At 35.6% G+C, this 17,571-nt stretch overlaps 1 protein-coding gene across 11 annotated transcripts in view; it reads right to left on the bottom strand.

Moving 5' to 3' along the window:
- The window catches only part of Dennd1b (DENN domain containing 1B), a 221,820-nt gene that overhangs the window by 84,968 nt on the left and 119,281 nt on the right, over positions 1 to 17,571 (bottom strand). For 10 of the 11 annotated variants that reach the window (XM_031384135.1, XM_031384104.1, XM_031384125.1 and 7 more), the window contains 3 exons: positions 12,547 to 12,647; positions 7,924 to 7,969; positions 2,621 to 2,722 (listed from right to left, as the gene is read on the bottom strand). In XM_031384135.1, coding sequence (XP_031239995.1) covers positions 2,621 to 2,722; positions 7,924 to 7,969; positions 12,547 to 12,647 — 249 coding nt within the window. The remainder of the gene's footprint in view (positions 1 to 2,620; positions 2,723 to 7,923; positions 7,970 to 12,546; positions 12,648 to 17,571) is intronic. The other variant, XM_031384121.1, reaches the window with a different exon arrangement.

Raw genomic sequence — 17,571 nt, 5'->3', positions numbered from 1 at the left:
TAAATACCTAAGAGCAGCGGAAGTGCTACTGGCGTGGTAGTATTTCTAACAGTCAATAAATCTAAAATATTACGTGTGAATATTGGAATGAAGCCATTAAGAAGATTACAGCATGCAACGCACCAGAGGGTCCACAGGAGAAAAGGGTTAGTAATTCAGGACAACTGTGACCACTGACCTTTGAGCAGCCGTGGCACTGGTCAAAGTGACACAGTAATAGAGTGCATATGCACACAGTCACCCAGCCTGTAAGCATAATTTAAATGCTTTGCAGGATGATTTTAAAAGGGCCTCCTTTTAAATTTCAGTTAACTTATTAACTAATCAAACAATGCCAATAGTAATACCTTTCAGACTTCAAAATTATTTATTAATGTAAATCACACATAAAAACTGAGTTATCATTCAGGAGTTTTATCAGACCTGACTTAAAACATTTGCCATTTTAAACTGTGTTGCAATACTTTATTGTGTTTCCTCCAGAGCTCTAAAAGGGCAGCCCTGAAAAACTGGTGAAAATGAGAACCTTATTAGGGATGCTTTGAACAACAGCCAAAAATACTTTAGAAATGCATTAATACACGTCCTACTTTCAACAAATGGCTCTCGTTCTACCTCAGAGCTGAGGAGCCAAGCGTGCAGCTATCGGAAAGTCTGAGGCCATCCGACAGCAGCTTCTCAGCACTGCGCGTGCGCTAGCTGGCAAGGCTCTTCTTACCTACAGACTCACAATGGCAGAGCCTAACCTGGGCTAGCCGGCAAGGCTCTTCTTACCTACAGACTCACAATGGCAGAGCCTAACGTGGGCTAGCTGGCAAGGCTCTTCTTACCTACAGACTCACAATGGCAGAGCCTAACGTGGTGCTGTAATCTCATATTTGTATCTGTACATCTCTGAATGCTGGTTAGCATCCCTATACACTTAAATCAGTATCTTAATTATAAAAAATTATATAAGAGAAGTACTTCTCAGTTCAAAAGAATTGCCATTATGCTGAGACTTCAAAGACTTGTCTCCAGGCTCGAGCTCAGTGCGCAATACAGATTTTAATATCATGTAGAGAAAGGCTGAGTTCCTCTCTCTCTTCTCAGTCAACAGCCCTTCCTCCTAAAGCATCACAGTAGGAAATGTGGATAGCATAAGGAAAATGTTTAGAAAAGCTGGAATGCTATTTTCATCATTTCACTATCTAGTGAAAACTATTCGGATGGATTTCTAAACGCATAGTGAGCCCCCCGCCCCCGAGCCTGCAGAACTCCATAAAGAGGCATCTGGTTGCATTAGTTAGCCTCAGTGTCCACTGGTCTGAGTTTGGATTGTTCACACAGAATAATTTTACTACAATGAAAATTTAGTTCAGCTTAACGAGCTTAAAGGTCAGAGAATGGTTTGGTTATTGATAAGCATTAAGTGATCTTGCTTTGATATTAAATTCCCATTTTCCTATCAGTGGCTATAAGAACGAGCAAGGTTAGAATTGGTTTATTTTTTTAATTGGATATTTTTAATTCCCTTTTTCAAACTCCTTAATAATAAAGAGAAAATATTGCAAAGTTTACTTTCAATTCTCAAATTTTAATAGCCTTGAAAAGAGTGGGCATTTGAGGGTTTTTTTTTTTTAAAGAGAGTTATTTTAAACTTAGAATGATGCTATTAAGATATTTAAGTAGCCAAATATGTAGAGAAATAGCACTAGTTTACAATTTTGCCCTATATTAAAGAGCATAAGAGCAAATCTGTAATTTTACACTATTTAATACAAAATACAGAATGGATCCTATTAAAAACTGCAAACACCACACACACACACACACACACACACATACACACACACACACACACACACACAGCAAGATCAAAGACCCAAAGAGAACTGGCACTTAATTTATCAGCTTTACAGACAAAAGATAGTTTTCGTCATTTCAAAAGGATCAGATGTCTTTTATGACAAACTAGGTTTGCAGTTTAATTTACAAATAGAATTCTAAGTAAGTATTCTTTGCTCTGCCAAAGCAGATGAAGAACTGTAGGTTTTCATTCTGGTGGCCCTCAGCAGGATAGGAAAGATTAAAATAAAACTGAAATAATTTAGAGAAAACAAATAAATGTTTCAGAAAGTTGAGAGAGATCAAAGCCAGAATTTTCTGACCCCAACTGTACAAGCATTTCTTATTATATTGACCAGTGCCATCAGATCATTAATTAAAAGGAAAAGCGCTGGCAGGTGGCAGGGAAGCAAAAGCCGATAATTGGCCCCTTCTTCTTCTTGCCTTCAAAAACTCTCTCATTCTTCGCAAGACATGCCACTAGGCAGACAGAATGCCTACTTTGTAATATAATGATTAAGATGAGATGAAGAGACTTGATGTTTAAAGAAACTCTACCTAATGAATGCATCTAGCTTTTTAATTATGATCCCATTTACAATAAGGAATATAGTATTCCATTTAACGTCTCAACTGCCAAAAGGAAAAAAAATATTAAAAATAGAACTAACATTGATTCTTCTTACAGCCCTCATATACACTGACTTTAAAGGTTCAGATACAAAGTGAAAAAGCATAACTTGAGGGTCCAGCCACAAACATTCTTGTTCACCACGGGTACCCTTGCACTTACCACGTCACTGGGCAGGCTGCTCAAGTCATTAAATGGTGATTCTAATGTGTTTGTGTCAACATTTAACACAACCACATCTTCCAATGATTTATTTCTCACTCTCTGTTTAAAAAACACAATTATGGAAAAACCTTATTATATTTTTCTTACAAAATTAAGAAGAGTTTGGAAACAAAAAATATTATCTTGGTACATTCAGCTTGGGAAAATTAAAAAGGGAAATTCAATGTTATAAAATAATGTAAACAACTTTGCTATCTTAGAAAGAACATTTGACTATAATTCATTCAAAGAGATTTGATTAAAGTGCTTACACTCAAAATTTTCCTCATCTACTATAAAATTAATATAACTGCCAAAAATTTAGTCCAACAAAAACTTGTAAAATAGGCAGAGGTAACCTATACCATTTGAATGTCAATCCTATGATATGGTAATTTGTTTCCAGCTTCAAACCTATTTTAGCATAAATATACTGGAGAGATTATATTTATATGACATCTATATAAATATTATCTATATAACAACTATGACTACCGTACGGACCTACATGCACTGCTCTACCAATAGGTACCAATGAGTAGGAAGCCTGCGGAGAGACTACCTCCATGCATGCTCCCAGTCATGTCCTCATATGAATTTCTGTGTAAAGAGAAAAATTTAACAGTCCATCAGATTGGCCTATCTTTCCATGTTGTTTGAAAATTTACTAAGAGTATTCTCAGTAAGTTTATAAATAATAGTAAGCTATAAAATCTAATTTACCTTTATCTAATTATACCTAAAGGGGAAATACTTAGTTTATTCTATTTCAAATATCTACTTAAATTACTGAATCTACTATTAGTGCAACACTCCTTAGAGGTAAGTGATGCACTCAAGGAATGAACTACAGCCATAAATCCAGGGTTCCACATTCATGTTGGCTTACCAGTGAACTAGTAAATAATTTCAGTACAGCACCTTTACGTGTCCTCCTATACAAGGCATTTTGTACTTTTAGTTAAGTGCATCATTATTTTTTGCTGAGAGAGAGAAAAAAAATGGGGGGTCCTCTCTATGTAGCCCTGGCTGTCCTGGAATACTATGTAGACCAGACCAATCTTGAACTCACAGAGATCCGCTTGCCTCTGCCTTCCAAATACTGTGATTAAATGCATGCTCCACTAGCTAAGGGTTTCTAATTTATAGTAGTTTAACCAGTTGTTTTGTTACAAGTTGATTCTGATTAAAGTGCTTCTGATTCATTTTGGATTTCAAATCTTTGAGTATTTAGCCAAATGTTAAATTTCCTACAGAAGTGAGACTTGGGGTGAGGAATTTTTATTTGTTTAGAAATCTACAATGTAGACCGTGTGTTCTCGAGGGACATTGGCTCTAAAATGTGTCTTGTAAAAGAAATTACAATTACTACAAACTCAGTTAAGAGATGGCCAAGTTATTATCAAAACAAATCATTTTTCTGGTGATACTACTGAAATTCTATATACATGTCTATAAATATATTTATTTCCTATTCCTTTCAAGTGTTCAAATATTTAAAATGTTTACATAACTATATTATTATATATTTTAACTATAATTTAATAACAATTTATAAGCCAAAATATATAATTTTTAGAACATGTTCAGTATGTTATAAAACAATATGGTTGTCTCATGCCACAGAACTGACATAATACAAAACACTAAACCTATTTTCCCAGTCAGAGATGAATATGTCCAAACATTCTGATATAATGACTGTGTACCATCAAGACCTTTTTGATGACATTAGCATGAAAGTCTGAATAATGGTATTAATGGGATATATACACTTTTCCTATTGCTTTTAGTTTTTAAGGCAGATAACAATATTAAATTTTATTCAAGGGACTACTGAATAAACAGAAAAAATCTGCTCATTACTAATAAATAAGCTAAAACTTTAATATTAAAATAAATTATTTAAGCAAAAAGGGGAAAGTAGGTTGCAATTCAACTACTTAAAAATACTGATACTATTCTAAGTTCAAGGCCAGCCTGGTCTACAGAGTGAGTTCCAGGACAGCCAGGACTACACAGAGAAACCTTATCTCGAAAAAACAAAACACAAAAAAGAAAAAACAAAAAACAAAAAAAAAGAAAAAAAAAAAGAAAAGAAATACTGATACTAGACTCTCCTGTTTCTCTCCAACCTAAGTGTTAGCTGTCTCTTCTCTGACTAGCCATGCAAATCAGAAGTGGCGCCTCTTCCTCTGTATCATATTTTTATATCTTTTGTGGAGTGAAATTTAAAAGAACACATAAAATATTTTTTTTTCATAAAAGAAAGAACATTATGCTGGATCCAGAGTGAGAGGCTGGTAAGGAATGTGAGGTCTTGAGTGTGTGTCTCCCCCATGTCCTGTAGAGTCAGTCACCCTTGCACACACTGGCTATGGACATTGTGCACACTAGTATGCTGTAATGACATAGGGCAGCAAGCACAGAACCTTCCCAGGAAAACAAGCGAGGCGGCCCTTGTGTCTGTAGCTCCCAAGTTACTGAGGTGAGGACCTAGCCAGCACGTAACCTCACCCAGACGGCTGCAGTTCAGGGGAAAGAAAATATATTTCCTTTATTTCAAAAATAAATTTGTACTTTGAAATGATACTTTTCCAACATTCTTTACAAACAATTATATAAAAAACAAGTGAAAGGAAGTTTGAACATAAGTTTATATGTTAAAAAGTCATGCTTTACAACCTGGAGGTTTTTATACAAATAATGATAATAGTTGAGACTGTTGGGACCAAAAAAAGGAGAGCACTTTTTTTTTTTTTTTGGATGGAGGGAAGGAGTAGTTACATTTCCTTTAATGTTATTTATTATTATATTTTACTTATAAGTCTTTTTTTTTACATTTTTTATTAGATATTTTCTTTATTTACATTTAAATTTCTCCTTTCCCAGTTTCCCCTCCAAAAAACAAAGAAACAAACAAAAACAACAAAAACAAACCCCTGTTGCCTCCCCCCTCCCCATGCCTGCTACCCCACCCTCTCCCACTTTCTGGCCCTGGCATTCCCCTACACTGGGGCACAGAACCTTCACAGGGCCAAGGTCCAGGAGAGCACTTTTTAGAAAGTTACTCATTGTTGTCTCATATATTAACTATCCAAGTACCTATATTCAGTTTAAAACATATTTTATAAAACTAAGAAAATAAAACTGTTAATATAAATCTGTTTGACAGTGACATAATGAAGCATGAACTATCATCTTATAGTTTAAGAAAATTGCCCAGAGATTTTATTTTATGTTCATCAGTGTTTTGCCTACATGTATGTGTACATGACGGAACTGACTTTATAGACATGAGTGACCTTCCATGTGTGTGCCGGGAACTGAGCCCAGGTCCGCCATAAGAGCAGCCAGTGCTCCTAACTACTGAGCCTACACTCAAGTTCCTTAGGCACTTTAAAGGAAGTTCAAATGAATCTTCTCCCATCAACAAGCTGAACACAGGCTGATAAACAAGAAAAACACAGCACAGACAGATGTGGCAGCTCCACATAGTCTAATTATGGCTCTAAATGTCCCACTTCATAAAAGAAACCAACTGAAAGTTAGAATGGTCTTTTTCTTCAAAACAGTATTTTTCAAATACTAAAAAAAATAAAAAATAAAAAGTCAAAAATCAATTTCAAAAGATTGAGGGGGAAATTAATTATACCTTAAGTTTTTAAAAATTATTTAAATGTAAACTTTATAAGTGGCTAATAAGTATGTGATAAATTAAATACTGAATGTGCTTCCTCATCCACTGTAACTTGGGAAAGACTAGTTACTTGTCTTAAAGGTGGTTGTAGATCACATAAACATTAACATGAGATCACCAAGGACTCTCTCCAGCTTTAAATCGTTTTCCTCTCTAAGTAAATACATTATAAAATTATGTGTGCTATTAGACATTCAATATAGAAATGATGAAAATCAACTTTATTACTAATAAGAAAAACCTGAGTAATTAAATGAAAGTCAAAGTAGTAAAATTTGGGTTATTTACTACCTAATCTAATCACAGATAATGCCTATTTTTTTCATGCCTCATTTCATATGCTTCATCCTTGGCTTATAATAGTTTCTTAAAATTAATAAAATATAAGGAGTCACAAATTTATCCAATTCTGACTTCAATACTAAAAAATGTTAAACCTACTCAATACTAAAATCCATTAAAATCTAAACTTTAGTAACAATGAAGCAAAAGAATTATTAGATTTTGAAAAAAAAAAATCCCAAACTTGAAAATAGAATTCTATCATTAAAGACTTTCTCAAGAATTGGTCTGCATTTTAGTACATAATCTTCTCAAATCAAAACAAAGCTTAGTATTGGAAACAAGGAGGAAGCCACACCTAACTAGTCAGCATGCTCATTAGCAACAGTGTTGCATTATTAACGTTATTCTGTACAATCAGCAATGGAGAAATTTGTCTGAGTGAGATTGACATCAGCTAGCATAATGATGCCACTCAGCTGACTCAAACCTTATGTTTTAGCCTTCTTGGTAATTAATATGCTAACCTTGTAAGAAGTCCTGTCTAGAAATCCCACAGACTATAAACCCAAGTGTTTAAGGAGTCTCAGTTTAGGGACAAAATAAGCAACAAAAATAATTTTGAAACAATGTGATGACAGGAAAAAAAGCCCTACTAACTTCATCTTCTACAGTAGGACTGAAACTCTAAACATGAAAAGGATATTCCTTGTCTTCTTACTTCTGCCTAACACCACAGGCAGGCCTAGTACTGGGGGAGCCCTTGCTCAGCCCCTTAAAAGACTTGAACCACAAGAATGAGTCACCATGTCTGATTAATATGTTTATCATTAGTATGTTAAACTCACATTTTGAAAATCAACTGATACACCGGAAATAATGAAGTATAAAAGAAAAGAAAACTGACTTGGTGAATCATAAACATATAAAATTTAATTTCAAAATATTGTACCAAATATAAGATACAGAAAATCTCAAGTTGTAAGATATCACTGGTTTATCAAGGAACAATGATTTTCTTATTTAAAACTGACCATATGACTTAAAGCACAACCATTCCCATAGGTTTCATGGTGTCACAGGGCAAACCAGTATACTTCATTAACTGAATTTATTTGAGGGACCCTTTCTGAAAATTTTCCCTTGAGTATTTCCATAATGTCAATTTCATACATCCTAGAATTAGTCAAAAATGCTTTTTTTAAAAAAAAAAAACAGCTTTTATCTATTACTTCTAATTAATTAGTTTTATAACTATCTTACTGTAAAAGATACTCACCTCTATGAGACTGGAGTGTATTCCAATCAGGTATGGCATTGGGGCACTAAATTAAAAATATATATGTGTGTATAGATTCATATAGTTCATTAAAACTGAAACAACATTAACGTTATTCAAATGCTCAAAAACTAAAGTGCTCAGCCCACCATAAGAAATTACAGATTTTTAAAATTATGTAATGTATAAAAGTTAAATTTTATCTTCTAGGCCATTAATATATTTAAGACTAGTGCATATAAAAATCTCTAAATCCCTTATTTTTAAGTCAAAAGTTCTATACTTAAATAACATTCTATTTAAGAAGATTATCAGGGTATAGGTCAAATATAATTGATAGCAAGTACATTCTAAATAACTTTCAGAAGTTTCTCCACTTCTTTTACACATATTTCTTGGTCAATGACCTCTGATGTGCAGACACTCGGCCTAAGTCTCTGTCCCATGTGGTCTCCCTGCTCCAGGCCAGCGAGGCAGACCCTGTCAGTCCCTCTGTGCTCTGTCCAGTGTGCACCTTCACATTCATTCGACTTTCATCGTTATTGATCTGATTTTAAATTAACTACTTCAGGTCATGATTTTGGGGCCATACAGGATCTAGGTACTAGGAAAGAAACTTGAATGCAGCAAGAAACAATGACGTACTTCCTTCTGGATCTTACACTCCAGCAGAAAACACAGATGTTAAATCATTTTAATATGCTAACATACAAATTAGGTAAATGTTAGAAATAATTGTTAGGAAATAGAAGATGCAATGTATTCATCTTGAAATTTCAAATTAAATTATCAAAAAAGAAAAACATGAGGGCAGACAGATATCCATAAAAATGATAAATAATATAAGAACAAAAAACTTTTTAAAAAACACCTTTTGGAGAATCCTTTTATAGACATCTCTGACCTTTAGCTTTTGCACTAATGCAAATCCTGCTTCTCAAGGGCTTCTATAATGTTCTGCGCATCACTGTGACTACACACAACTGCCCAGCCTCCTACATTTGCACTTGGCTGCAGAGAAGCAATAACAGGTGGTGTTACCAGAATCCTGACCATGTCAGACTTCTCAAGTCAACTCAGAAAGTTCAATGGTTAGTTAAGAATGACCGAACAGTAAACTATATATCCAAGATCCAAGAAACTATAAGCTGTGTAGTTTCTCATTACTATGAACATGCAATATTTCATTACTATTCTAGTAAATCACATTACGAGTTGCCTTTGCTTATTGTAGCTCCTAAGACAAGTGGGATCACTGAGCATCACTGTACAGTTTATTTTTTCTCACTAGTTTTTAGCAAAATCCAAAATGTACAGATGCTTGAACTATAATAATTGTCAGAGTGCAGTAGAGTCAAACTGATTGCTGTTTCTTCCCCACTGGATGGTATGTATCCTAGTGTGGCATAAGCCACATCTCCTGACGTCATTTTGCAGTCCTAGCTGGCCGTCCTACTTTGACGCAGGTTTTGGGACATCAGGAAGGGCCCAGTGTTTACCCAGATGCTCTGTTATTCACACGTAAGACTGCCTCAGGGCCTGTTATCTGGGGATTTATTTAGAAAAGACAGTACAGACAGTTCAAAACTAATTCTTCTTTGTGGTAAAACTTTACTCAAAAGCGCTTTTTTTCCTTTCTAAGCTTACTTACAAAGAAGTTGCCCTGATACATACTATTGCAGCAATCAGGTAGTCTGAAAGAATGTGGTTTCTTCAAAATTTTTTCTTCAAAGCTAAATTTGAATATTTCAAAGAAATAATCAGAGAAGACAACTAAATGACCAACTTAAGCATTAACTGAACAGATACAAATCTACTATAATCCTGGTGGTCTTACAGCCACACTTCCTCCAATACTCTTCAAAGTTTTTAAGTATCTGACAATAGATGTGCTATACTGGAGTACTGTTGTTTTGCTTAAGAAGAAAACACAGATGATTTCACTTCCTCCCAAGAGCTTTTCTCAATGTAGCAAGAGTGGTGTCCACTACTGCTCCAAATGTCTCCTGTGTCTCTTCTGTGTGACTCTGCTTGAGCAATTGGAATGTTGTAGGACTGTTCTGTACTGGGATGTGTAGAGAGAGCTGTACACATAGCCATGTATATACATTTTCTACTTCCACTGAATAAACAAGAAGCTTATTCACTGCACTACATATTCACAGCTTGCCAAATAGGTGGTCTTTAAATGCTGCATGGGTGAGTGTGTGTGTGGGGGGGTGGATGGGTGGGTTGTGGGTGGATGGATGGATGGATGGATGAATAGATGGATGGACCAACAATGTAGTAAAACTGTCAAAGGACCAAGATGTGATATTCATCTATGGTCACAAGAGGGCATTATGGTCCTCCAAAGTCTAGGGCACATAACCAACACCTGGTGCAAACATAGATATGTTTTATGGATCCACAACTATTTCAAGATTTGCAATATCCAGATCATTCTGAAAAGTTAACCAAGATACATGTACTTCTCAGAAAATGTGGTCCCATTTGAAACTTGGTGTGAGTTATTTGCTCAATGACTTTGAGACCCATGGGAATATTTTTTCTTCCTTCAGCATATATCAGTATAATCCTAATATCAAGGATATAAATAGAGAATCATTTTCCTAGGGAACTGCTCAATCTAGCATATTTTCTGAAAATAGAAGGAAATTACATAGATGGATAGACAGATGCTGGGGCTATCATATGACTTGAAGGCTCAGAAAGTTTCAAGGAATACCTAAGATGAACACTAATCTCTACTCTGACATGGAGGCTGTTAGGACTTGACCTCAGGACTATTTCTAGCATTAGAAGCAAGCAAACAAACAAGAGAGAAAAAGGGAGGAGCTTCTTTACTTATAGTAGAAGCAGCAGTAAAGATTTGATAGTTGGGTCAAAATCAAGAAATAGTTCTGGAAAGAACTTGTGCATTATTGAGTACTTTTAAATTAAGTTTTAAAAAATTTAAATATATAACACTACAGAGAATTGACCTTAAAGTATGTTATCAAAGGCAGCTAGAACATGTTACCAAAAATATTATGATGCAACTAATATTGCAAAAATATAATTCTATCATTAGTTCTCAAAATGATTTTAATTGTATAAAACTTTTAGGAAAGAGATTTTTAAATGTTTAGTTCTATTGTCTAAAAATCTATTGTCTATGTCCAAATGATCAAACTACACTCTCTGAATGAGAAAAGAGATTTTAAGTGTGTTGGTCAAAGGAAAACTCTAAAATGAGTTACAGAAAAGCTTACTTATTGATCTGGCTTTCTAGTTAAGATTTGTGTGTGTTACACTTCATAATATAACTAAATTACATCCTGTAGTCTCCAAAACTATTTTTCCTTTCAAGTTCCCCAAGGAAAGAACAGCAGTAGTGAGTCACTGCCTACCTATTTCACAGCATGAGCAGCATTATTACTACACTACAGAAACACACACTACAGCAGTGTGATCAGTCTGGACAAGTACATGCATTGTTCTGAAGACAGCTAGTCCCAGAAACTTAATAGAACACCTACCATTCCTTTGTATAAAGATGGTATATTTAAATAGTCACAATCCTTAAATAACTTTAAACAATATCTTTCATGAAAACTTTAAATACCTACATCAATTTCAAAGAACTTTGATTTTTACTAATACTGGCTTTTAGATATAAGGAAACCATCATGCCAAATGATTTCTCTTCTTCTCCTTCCATCTCTCTCCCCTGCTCTGTGTGTGTGTGTGTGTGTGTGTGTATGTGTGTATGTGTGTATGTGTGTATGTGTTTGTGTGGGAATCATGCATGTACACAAATGCATCATTTGAAGAAAGAAATCTAAACAAAGTATTTAAAATTAAGCTCTGCCTGCCTGCAGGTGATTATAAGATGAAAACAATTCTTCACCCTCCAATAGGAAAACTCTTGCACTGGAGTCTAGCTCTTCTTCTGCTTCGCCAAATACAGTCAAAGCTTCTGCTCTGCAGTCTACTCCTTGTCTAGCCTTCCAATATACAAGCCTTGCTATATTCCAGTCTGAGAGAACAAGGAGGCCATTGGCCATTGTTCCAGTTTAGACTGGCCCAAGTGAACTCCGATCACCAAGCTCACTGGGAGCTGTTTCTAAAGCCAGCCGGTTCTCACAGTGACTTTCACACTTTCCATGCTGTTCTCATGGCTGCTTTAGGCTGAAACTTTGCCTTATTCCAGACTTGGAAAATGCTTGTCTTAGAAGCAACCTCTTTGACAATACTCTGTTTTCGTGGTGCTACTAAAGAAAGATGTGAAGGAAAAGGTTGTTACTGGTAAAGGTATGAAAGCTTACCCTGATAGAGCAAATGGGATTATGGATAGATTAGAACACTTGTATAATCTTTGAGCTATAAAATAAAATTATATTTCTTATTTACACATCACTGTTTTCTAAATAACTATTGAAGAAATTTGCAAAATTTATAGAACTATGCTTGTCAAATATGAATTTTTATCTTTGAGGGGAAATGTTCTGATACATACTAAAGTACTCTTTAATACTTACAATTAATCTGAAAGTCAAGTTTCTGTAGTTTCTTTAATCTATACTGACCATAATATAAAGGTCTTTGTCCAATGGTGAACTCTGGCAAAGGCCAGCTTACCAGCAGTAGTCCAGCAGGTGTGGAGGAAGCACAGGGATATATATGTGTTGCCAGTACATCGGGTAGAGCAGCGCAGCCGATCCATGGAGACAGGCAGTTAACTAAAATTCACAGAAGGGGAACAGTAATGAGGAGCTGCTGACCCTCTAAACAAAAAGGCATGTTCCAGGTATCAAAGATGAGTGATCATCATAGAACAATCTCCACAGTGACATAGCTCACGCTGTAAAAACCCACATGTAAAACTCCACATGTAAAAGGGTGTGTCTCAAGGTCCCTCTAAAAAAACACACAAACAGCAAAAGAAGTTTCTGGGGAATCATAAGCAGATTGCTATATTCAACTTTGAAAACATAGTTAGGGTCAAATTTTGGGCCATAAATAAAATTTGAACTGAAAAAAATCAGTGAGTCTCTCAGAAAATATTGTCGGAAATGACAATTTGTGCTGCACAGTTTGCGCATCACTCAGATTAATACAACACGATTAAATATGGGAAGAAGAGAGGCTGAAAGCTCCTGAGGGATATCATTAGGGCAAATTGCCAAAGAATGAAACATGAGCCAGTCAGGAGAGTCTGGAAGCTTCACTAATACCAGGGGACTTGAGTGTTCGACAGTTGGAGCTTCAGTAATGTGTGAACTGTGGGTTACGGTACCAAGAGACTCTGTTCACTGACACACAGAATGTCACTGTTGACCAGCGAACTGCCCAAGCTTGACAGCTGTGCTACAGGAAGCCAAGTATATCATAATTTCATATTTAAACTGCTCATTCCAGATTAACATTTTGTTTCCTAGCTTTATATCACAGCAGCTGCAATTACACTGTTGCTACTTTAGAGGTAATTGCCATTTTAATTGTTGTGTTTTGGCAAGCAGTTAATTAAAAGAATTTTAATGCTTAACAAAGGGATACCATTTTTTTTTCTCCCTAACTAATCCTCATTCACATTATTTTCTGTGTGGCTTTTATTTTTAAGATGATTACAGTCCTAAAGTATATTCTTGGTGATTAAAGGCGTAATTACTCCAGTGGTCTCCACTGTGTCAGTGTTTGCCTGTAGTCTGTGTGTCAAGGTTCCCACGAAGTCCATCTAGCTAACTTGAAAGTAACAATTTTCTAAAACTGTATGAAAATGAACCATATCCTTTCCATAATAAAATAGCTCCATCATTTTAAAAGAAGTCACAATATACACACAATAACTACATTTAAAACAATACATGTACACAAAGCAATCAAAATCTCATTAACAGCACTACTGTTCTCCATGTAGGTGTAAAATAGCTTTACTCAATAAAAATCAATTATGGTAATGTGATCTAAAATGAAAACGTTACAATTATGTGTTTGCAATCTGACTCAGACTCTGATGCAAACCAGGAGAGCTCGCATGCCTTACACACAAGCTTTGTTAAGTTTCTCACAGCACTCTTTCAGTAAATACTATTTTTAATTCCTTAATTACAGCAAACACTATGCCACTAAGAGGCATTCAAATACTTGTCTTTAACAGGGACAGACTAAGGATCTGAGTAGATCATAAAAATTAGAGACTGCAAACAAGGCTGAGCTACATACATCAGGTCTCCAAGAGTTTTCAGCTGCTGCTTGTAAACTGCATTTTAAGTTTTCTAAGGAGAGTTTATGTCCCTTTGAAAAGTTATACACTTTGTTCATGTGTAAACAAATTACTTTTGTAACATCTCATTTAAATTTTAAAAGGGAAAGCTTTCCTTTCTTAATGAGGAAAGAAACATGAAGCAAAGGAAATGATTATCTACAGAGGGGGCGGTGCTATAGGGGCAAGATTTCACTGGGCGCACAGGTCCACCAACCAGCCAACCCCTGTAGCTACCCTACCCCAAACCAGGCTCCCTGAGCATGTTATGCAACATTCACCAACAAGCAATGGCATTATGTGGTGAGAAGGACTGGCTTCTTAGAAGATGGCTTCTAAGACCGTAAATGCTATGTCACAAATCCCTGCACTGTCCAGCATTTGGCAAGCGATACCCTTGCTAATCAAGTCCACCAGAGGAGAACTGTCATACAGCCCTTGGAAACTTTCCAGATAAAAGTACAGGGAAGAGGAAAAGGTAAGAATATAAGACAATCTCTTTTTAGCGCATGTCTGCCTTAAGAAACACCACTGCATCACTTGAATGAATATATATATATATATGTATATATTATATATATATATATGTGTGTGTATGTATATGCACACATACATACTATGGGGCTTTTTTATCTACTACATATAAACTTCAGACTTACATAGGTCTATAAGGAATTATACATTCCTAGTGATAGCAATATTAATTAAAAACTGTTCTCAGGTACAACATTCAAGCACATTCTTCTGAAGACAGAGAGCCAAAGAAGACCCACTATGCACTATTCAAGCAACAGTACATAAGAGCTGTAAAATTTTAAAAATTGAGCAATTATTATACCATGAAGTTGAAGAGAAGACAGCAAAGTTACAAGTAAATAAAATTACAATTTTAAGAAAATAAATGACACTAAGAAACTAAACACACACATGCAAGTTGGATGAAATCTAGCACTCGGTTTGCCAAACGTAGAGCTCAGAGACTAACAAGCTGAATGGCCTGTGATACCTCACCTGCTCACATCAGATGGTCTCAATCAAGTGCCTGATCATTAATATAAAAAGTTTTCAGTAGATGGGTATAAGCACTCTTTGTTGCAGGTCAAAAACCCTTTATTCTTAGATGACATGAATTACAGGATTTCATATTTTTAGTGAAAGATTCTTATCTGAACCAGATAGCTCACAGTATATATAATCTACCAACAAATTATATCCAAAAATTAAATCTAAATGCTTTAAAGCCTGCTATTAGTTATGAAATCAGAAAAATCATAACATTTCTTTGCTTACACCAACAAAAAACAAATTACCTTCTATATGCTATCCCACAAGACAAAGACACAATGCTGAACACACAGAGCATTGGGGAGGCTGTTTGGATTAGACAGAGCATGCAGAAGATGGGAAGAAATGAGATCTGGCAGGAAAAGGATCAGCTGCAGGGTATGGCAAAGAGTGTACATTTCACTCTTCCACAATTTTAAAGAGTGGGAATCGTGTAAATACAGCACTAAGTTGTTAAAATAAAGACAATAAAGGAGTGCTAAGGAAACTATACATGCCAGGACATTTGTGTGAGAGTGAAATGAGAGCAGTGTAACAAGTTAAGGAAGAAGAATCATCTGTGTGCTTTACAATTACTAAAGCTCTACGTTTAAAGAAAACACAGCTCAATAGTCTTTCTGTAAATTAATACCCAAGGTTCTTTGCCAGGCTAGCGACAGAGCTAAGAGTCTACACTGTTTCTCTACTAGTTAGTAGTTTCTTTAATCCATCAGTTATTTCTTTACTATTTGAATCAAGTGAATATTATAAAGAAATGTTTGGGCACATAGTGATTTTACATCTGACAAAGGCATCACAGGAAAATGCACAAAGCATACAGTCCTCCCATATCTCCACACATGCCATAGCCTTGGCCATTATCAATATCTCCCAGCAGAATGACACTATTTATGGTTAGAGAGCCTATATGAACCAGTACTGACGCCAAAGTCTTCTCCTCATGTTCTAGACTAAGGATATGAACAGACTCCCCATGACTCATACCCACATTATTCTACCATAAAACATTTATTAAATAATTAGGCATAACCCTACAAAGTATACAAAAGAACTATAGAGGGAAAGCTACAAATCAATTATGAAAGAAAAGGAATAACTAAATTAATTGGAGATTTAGCCCATGCCCATGAATAGAAAGACAATATCTTCTAGATATGAGCTTTTCCAAAATTGATCTACTGAGTCAATGCAATCAAAACCCCAGAGCACTGTTCTCTATACATCTATAAATTGACTAATACTTATATGAAAAGCAAAATCCAGAATAGCAAGTACATTCTTAAAAGAGAAGAACAAGTTTGGAAGCCACAGAGATTATCAAATACAAGTGTAATGCCATGGAGATGAAGACAGGTTTATACTAGTGAAAGCACAGACAGATGTACTGAACAGAAGAGCAGGTCCAGAACAGACCCCATAAATACAATCAGCTGATACAGGACAAAGAACCAAAGACATTCACATTGCATAATGGCAGTATTTGCAATAGATAGCATTGGAACAACTAGACATTGAAATTGACTCAAGCCTTACTTACACTCAAACAGATCCCAGGCCTCAATGTAAAATGCAAAGTTATAAATATCAAAAAGGTAGCATAGCAGAAAAATCTATACACTCTGGGGCTTGACTTTTTGGCAAGATACCAAAAGCATGATACATGTCAGAGAGACCTGAGAAGCTCAAATTAAAAGCAAATGCATGTTCTAGGGGTTGAGCATGTAGCTCAGTGGTAAAGCATTTTACTCACATGTGCAAGGCCCTTGAATCAATCCTTACGACCATAAAAACAAACATACAAACAAAACTCTACAGAATTACTTTGTAAATAAAAGGTGGCACATAAAGGAGTGGAGGGGAGGGAAGGAGGGAGGGAGGGAAGAAGAAGAGAAGAAGGACCGACTCATAAATTGCAGTGAAAGACTTATCTGAAAGGGGACTTTATTCGGGTATATATATATATACAGAGCACTCTAGAATCCAGCAGTAAGAAAACATAACAAACATAGGCTTAAGACCTTAACACACTTCATCAAATAATCCACGCAGATGGCAAGTGAGCATGCTGTCACATTTCATGAGGGAAAGAAGCAAACAGGCAAACTCACTCGACACACTATCTTCTCTCCACAAAGTCCACAGCACCAACAACACTGGGAACGTGTTCTGTGGCAGCAGCTTTCAGTCATTCCTGGCATGGATACAGATGAAATGGCCACTGCAGAGGACGCTTGGCAGCTTTGTTTCCTTTCCTTTTCTTTCTTTTTTTTTTAAATTATGTTTTTTTCTTTTATTGGACATTTTCTTTATTTATAAGTCATATTTCCCAGTTTCTC

Source organism: Mastomys coucha, unplaced genomic scaffold (assembly GCF_008632895.1).
Source record: "Mastomys coucha isolate ucsf_1 unplaced genomic scaffold, UCSF_Mcou_1 pScaffold1, whole genome shotgun sequence".
Lineage (NCBI taxonomy): Eukaryota > Metazoa > Chordata > Mammalia > Rodentia > Muridae > Mastomys > Mastomys coucha.
This window is presented reverse-complemented; position numbering and strand designations above follow the sequence as displayed.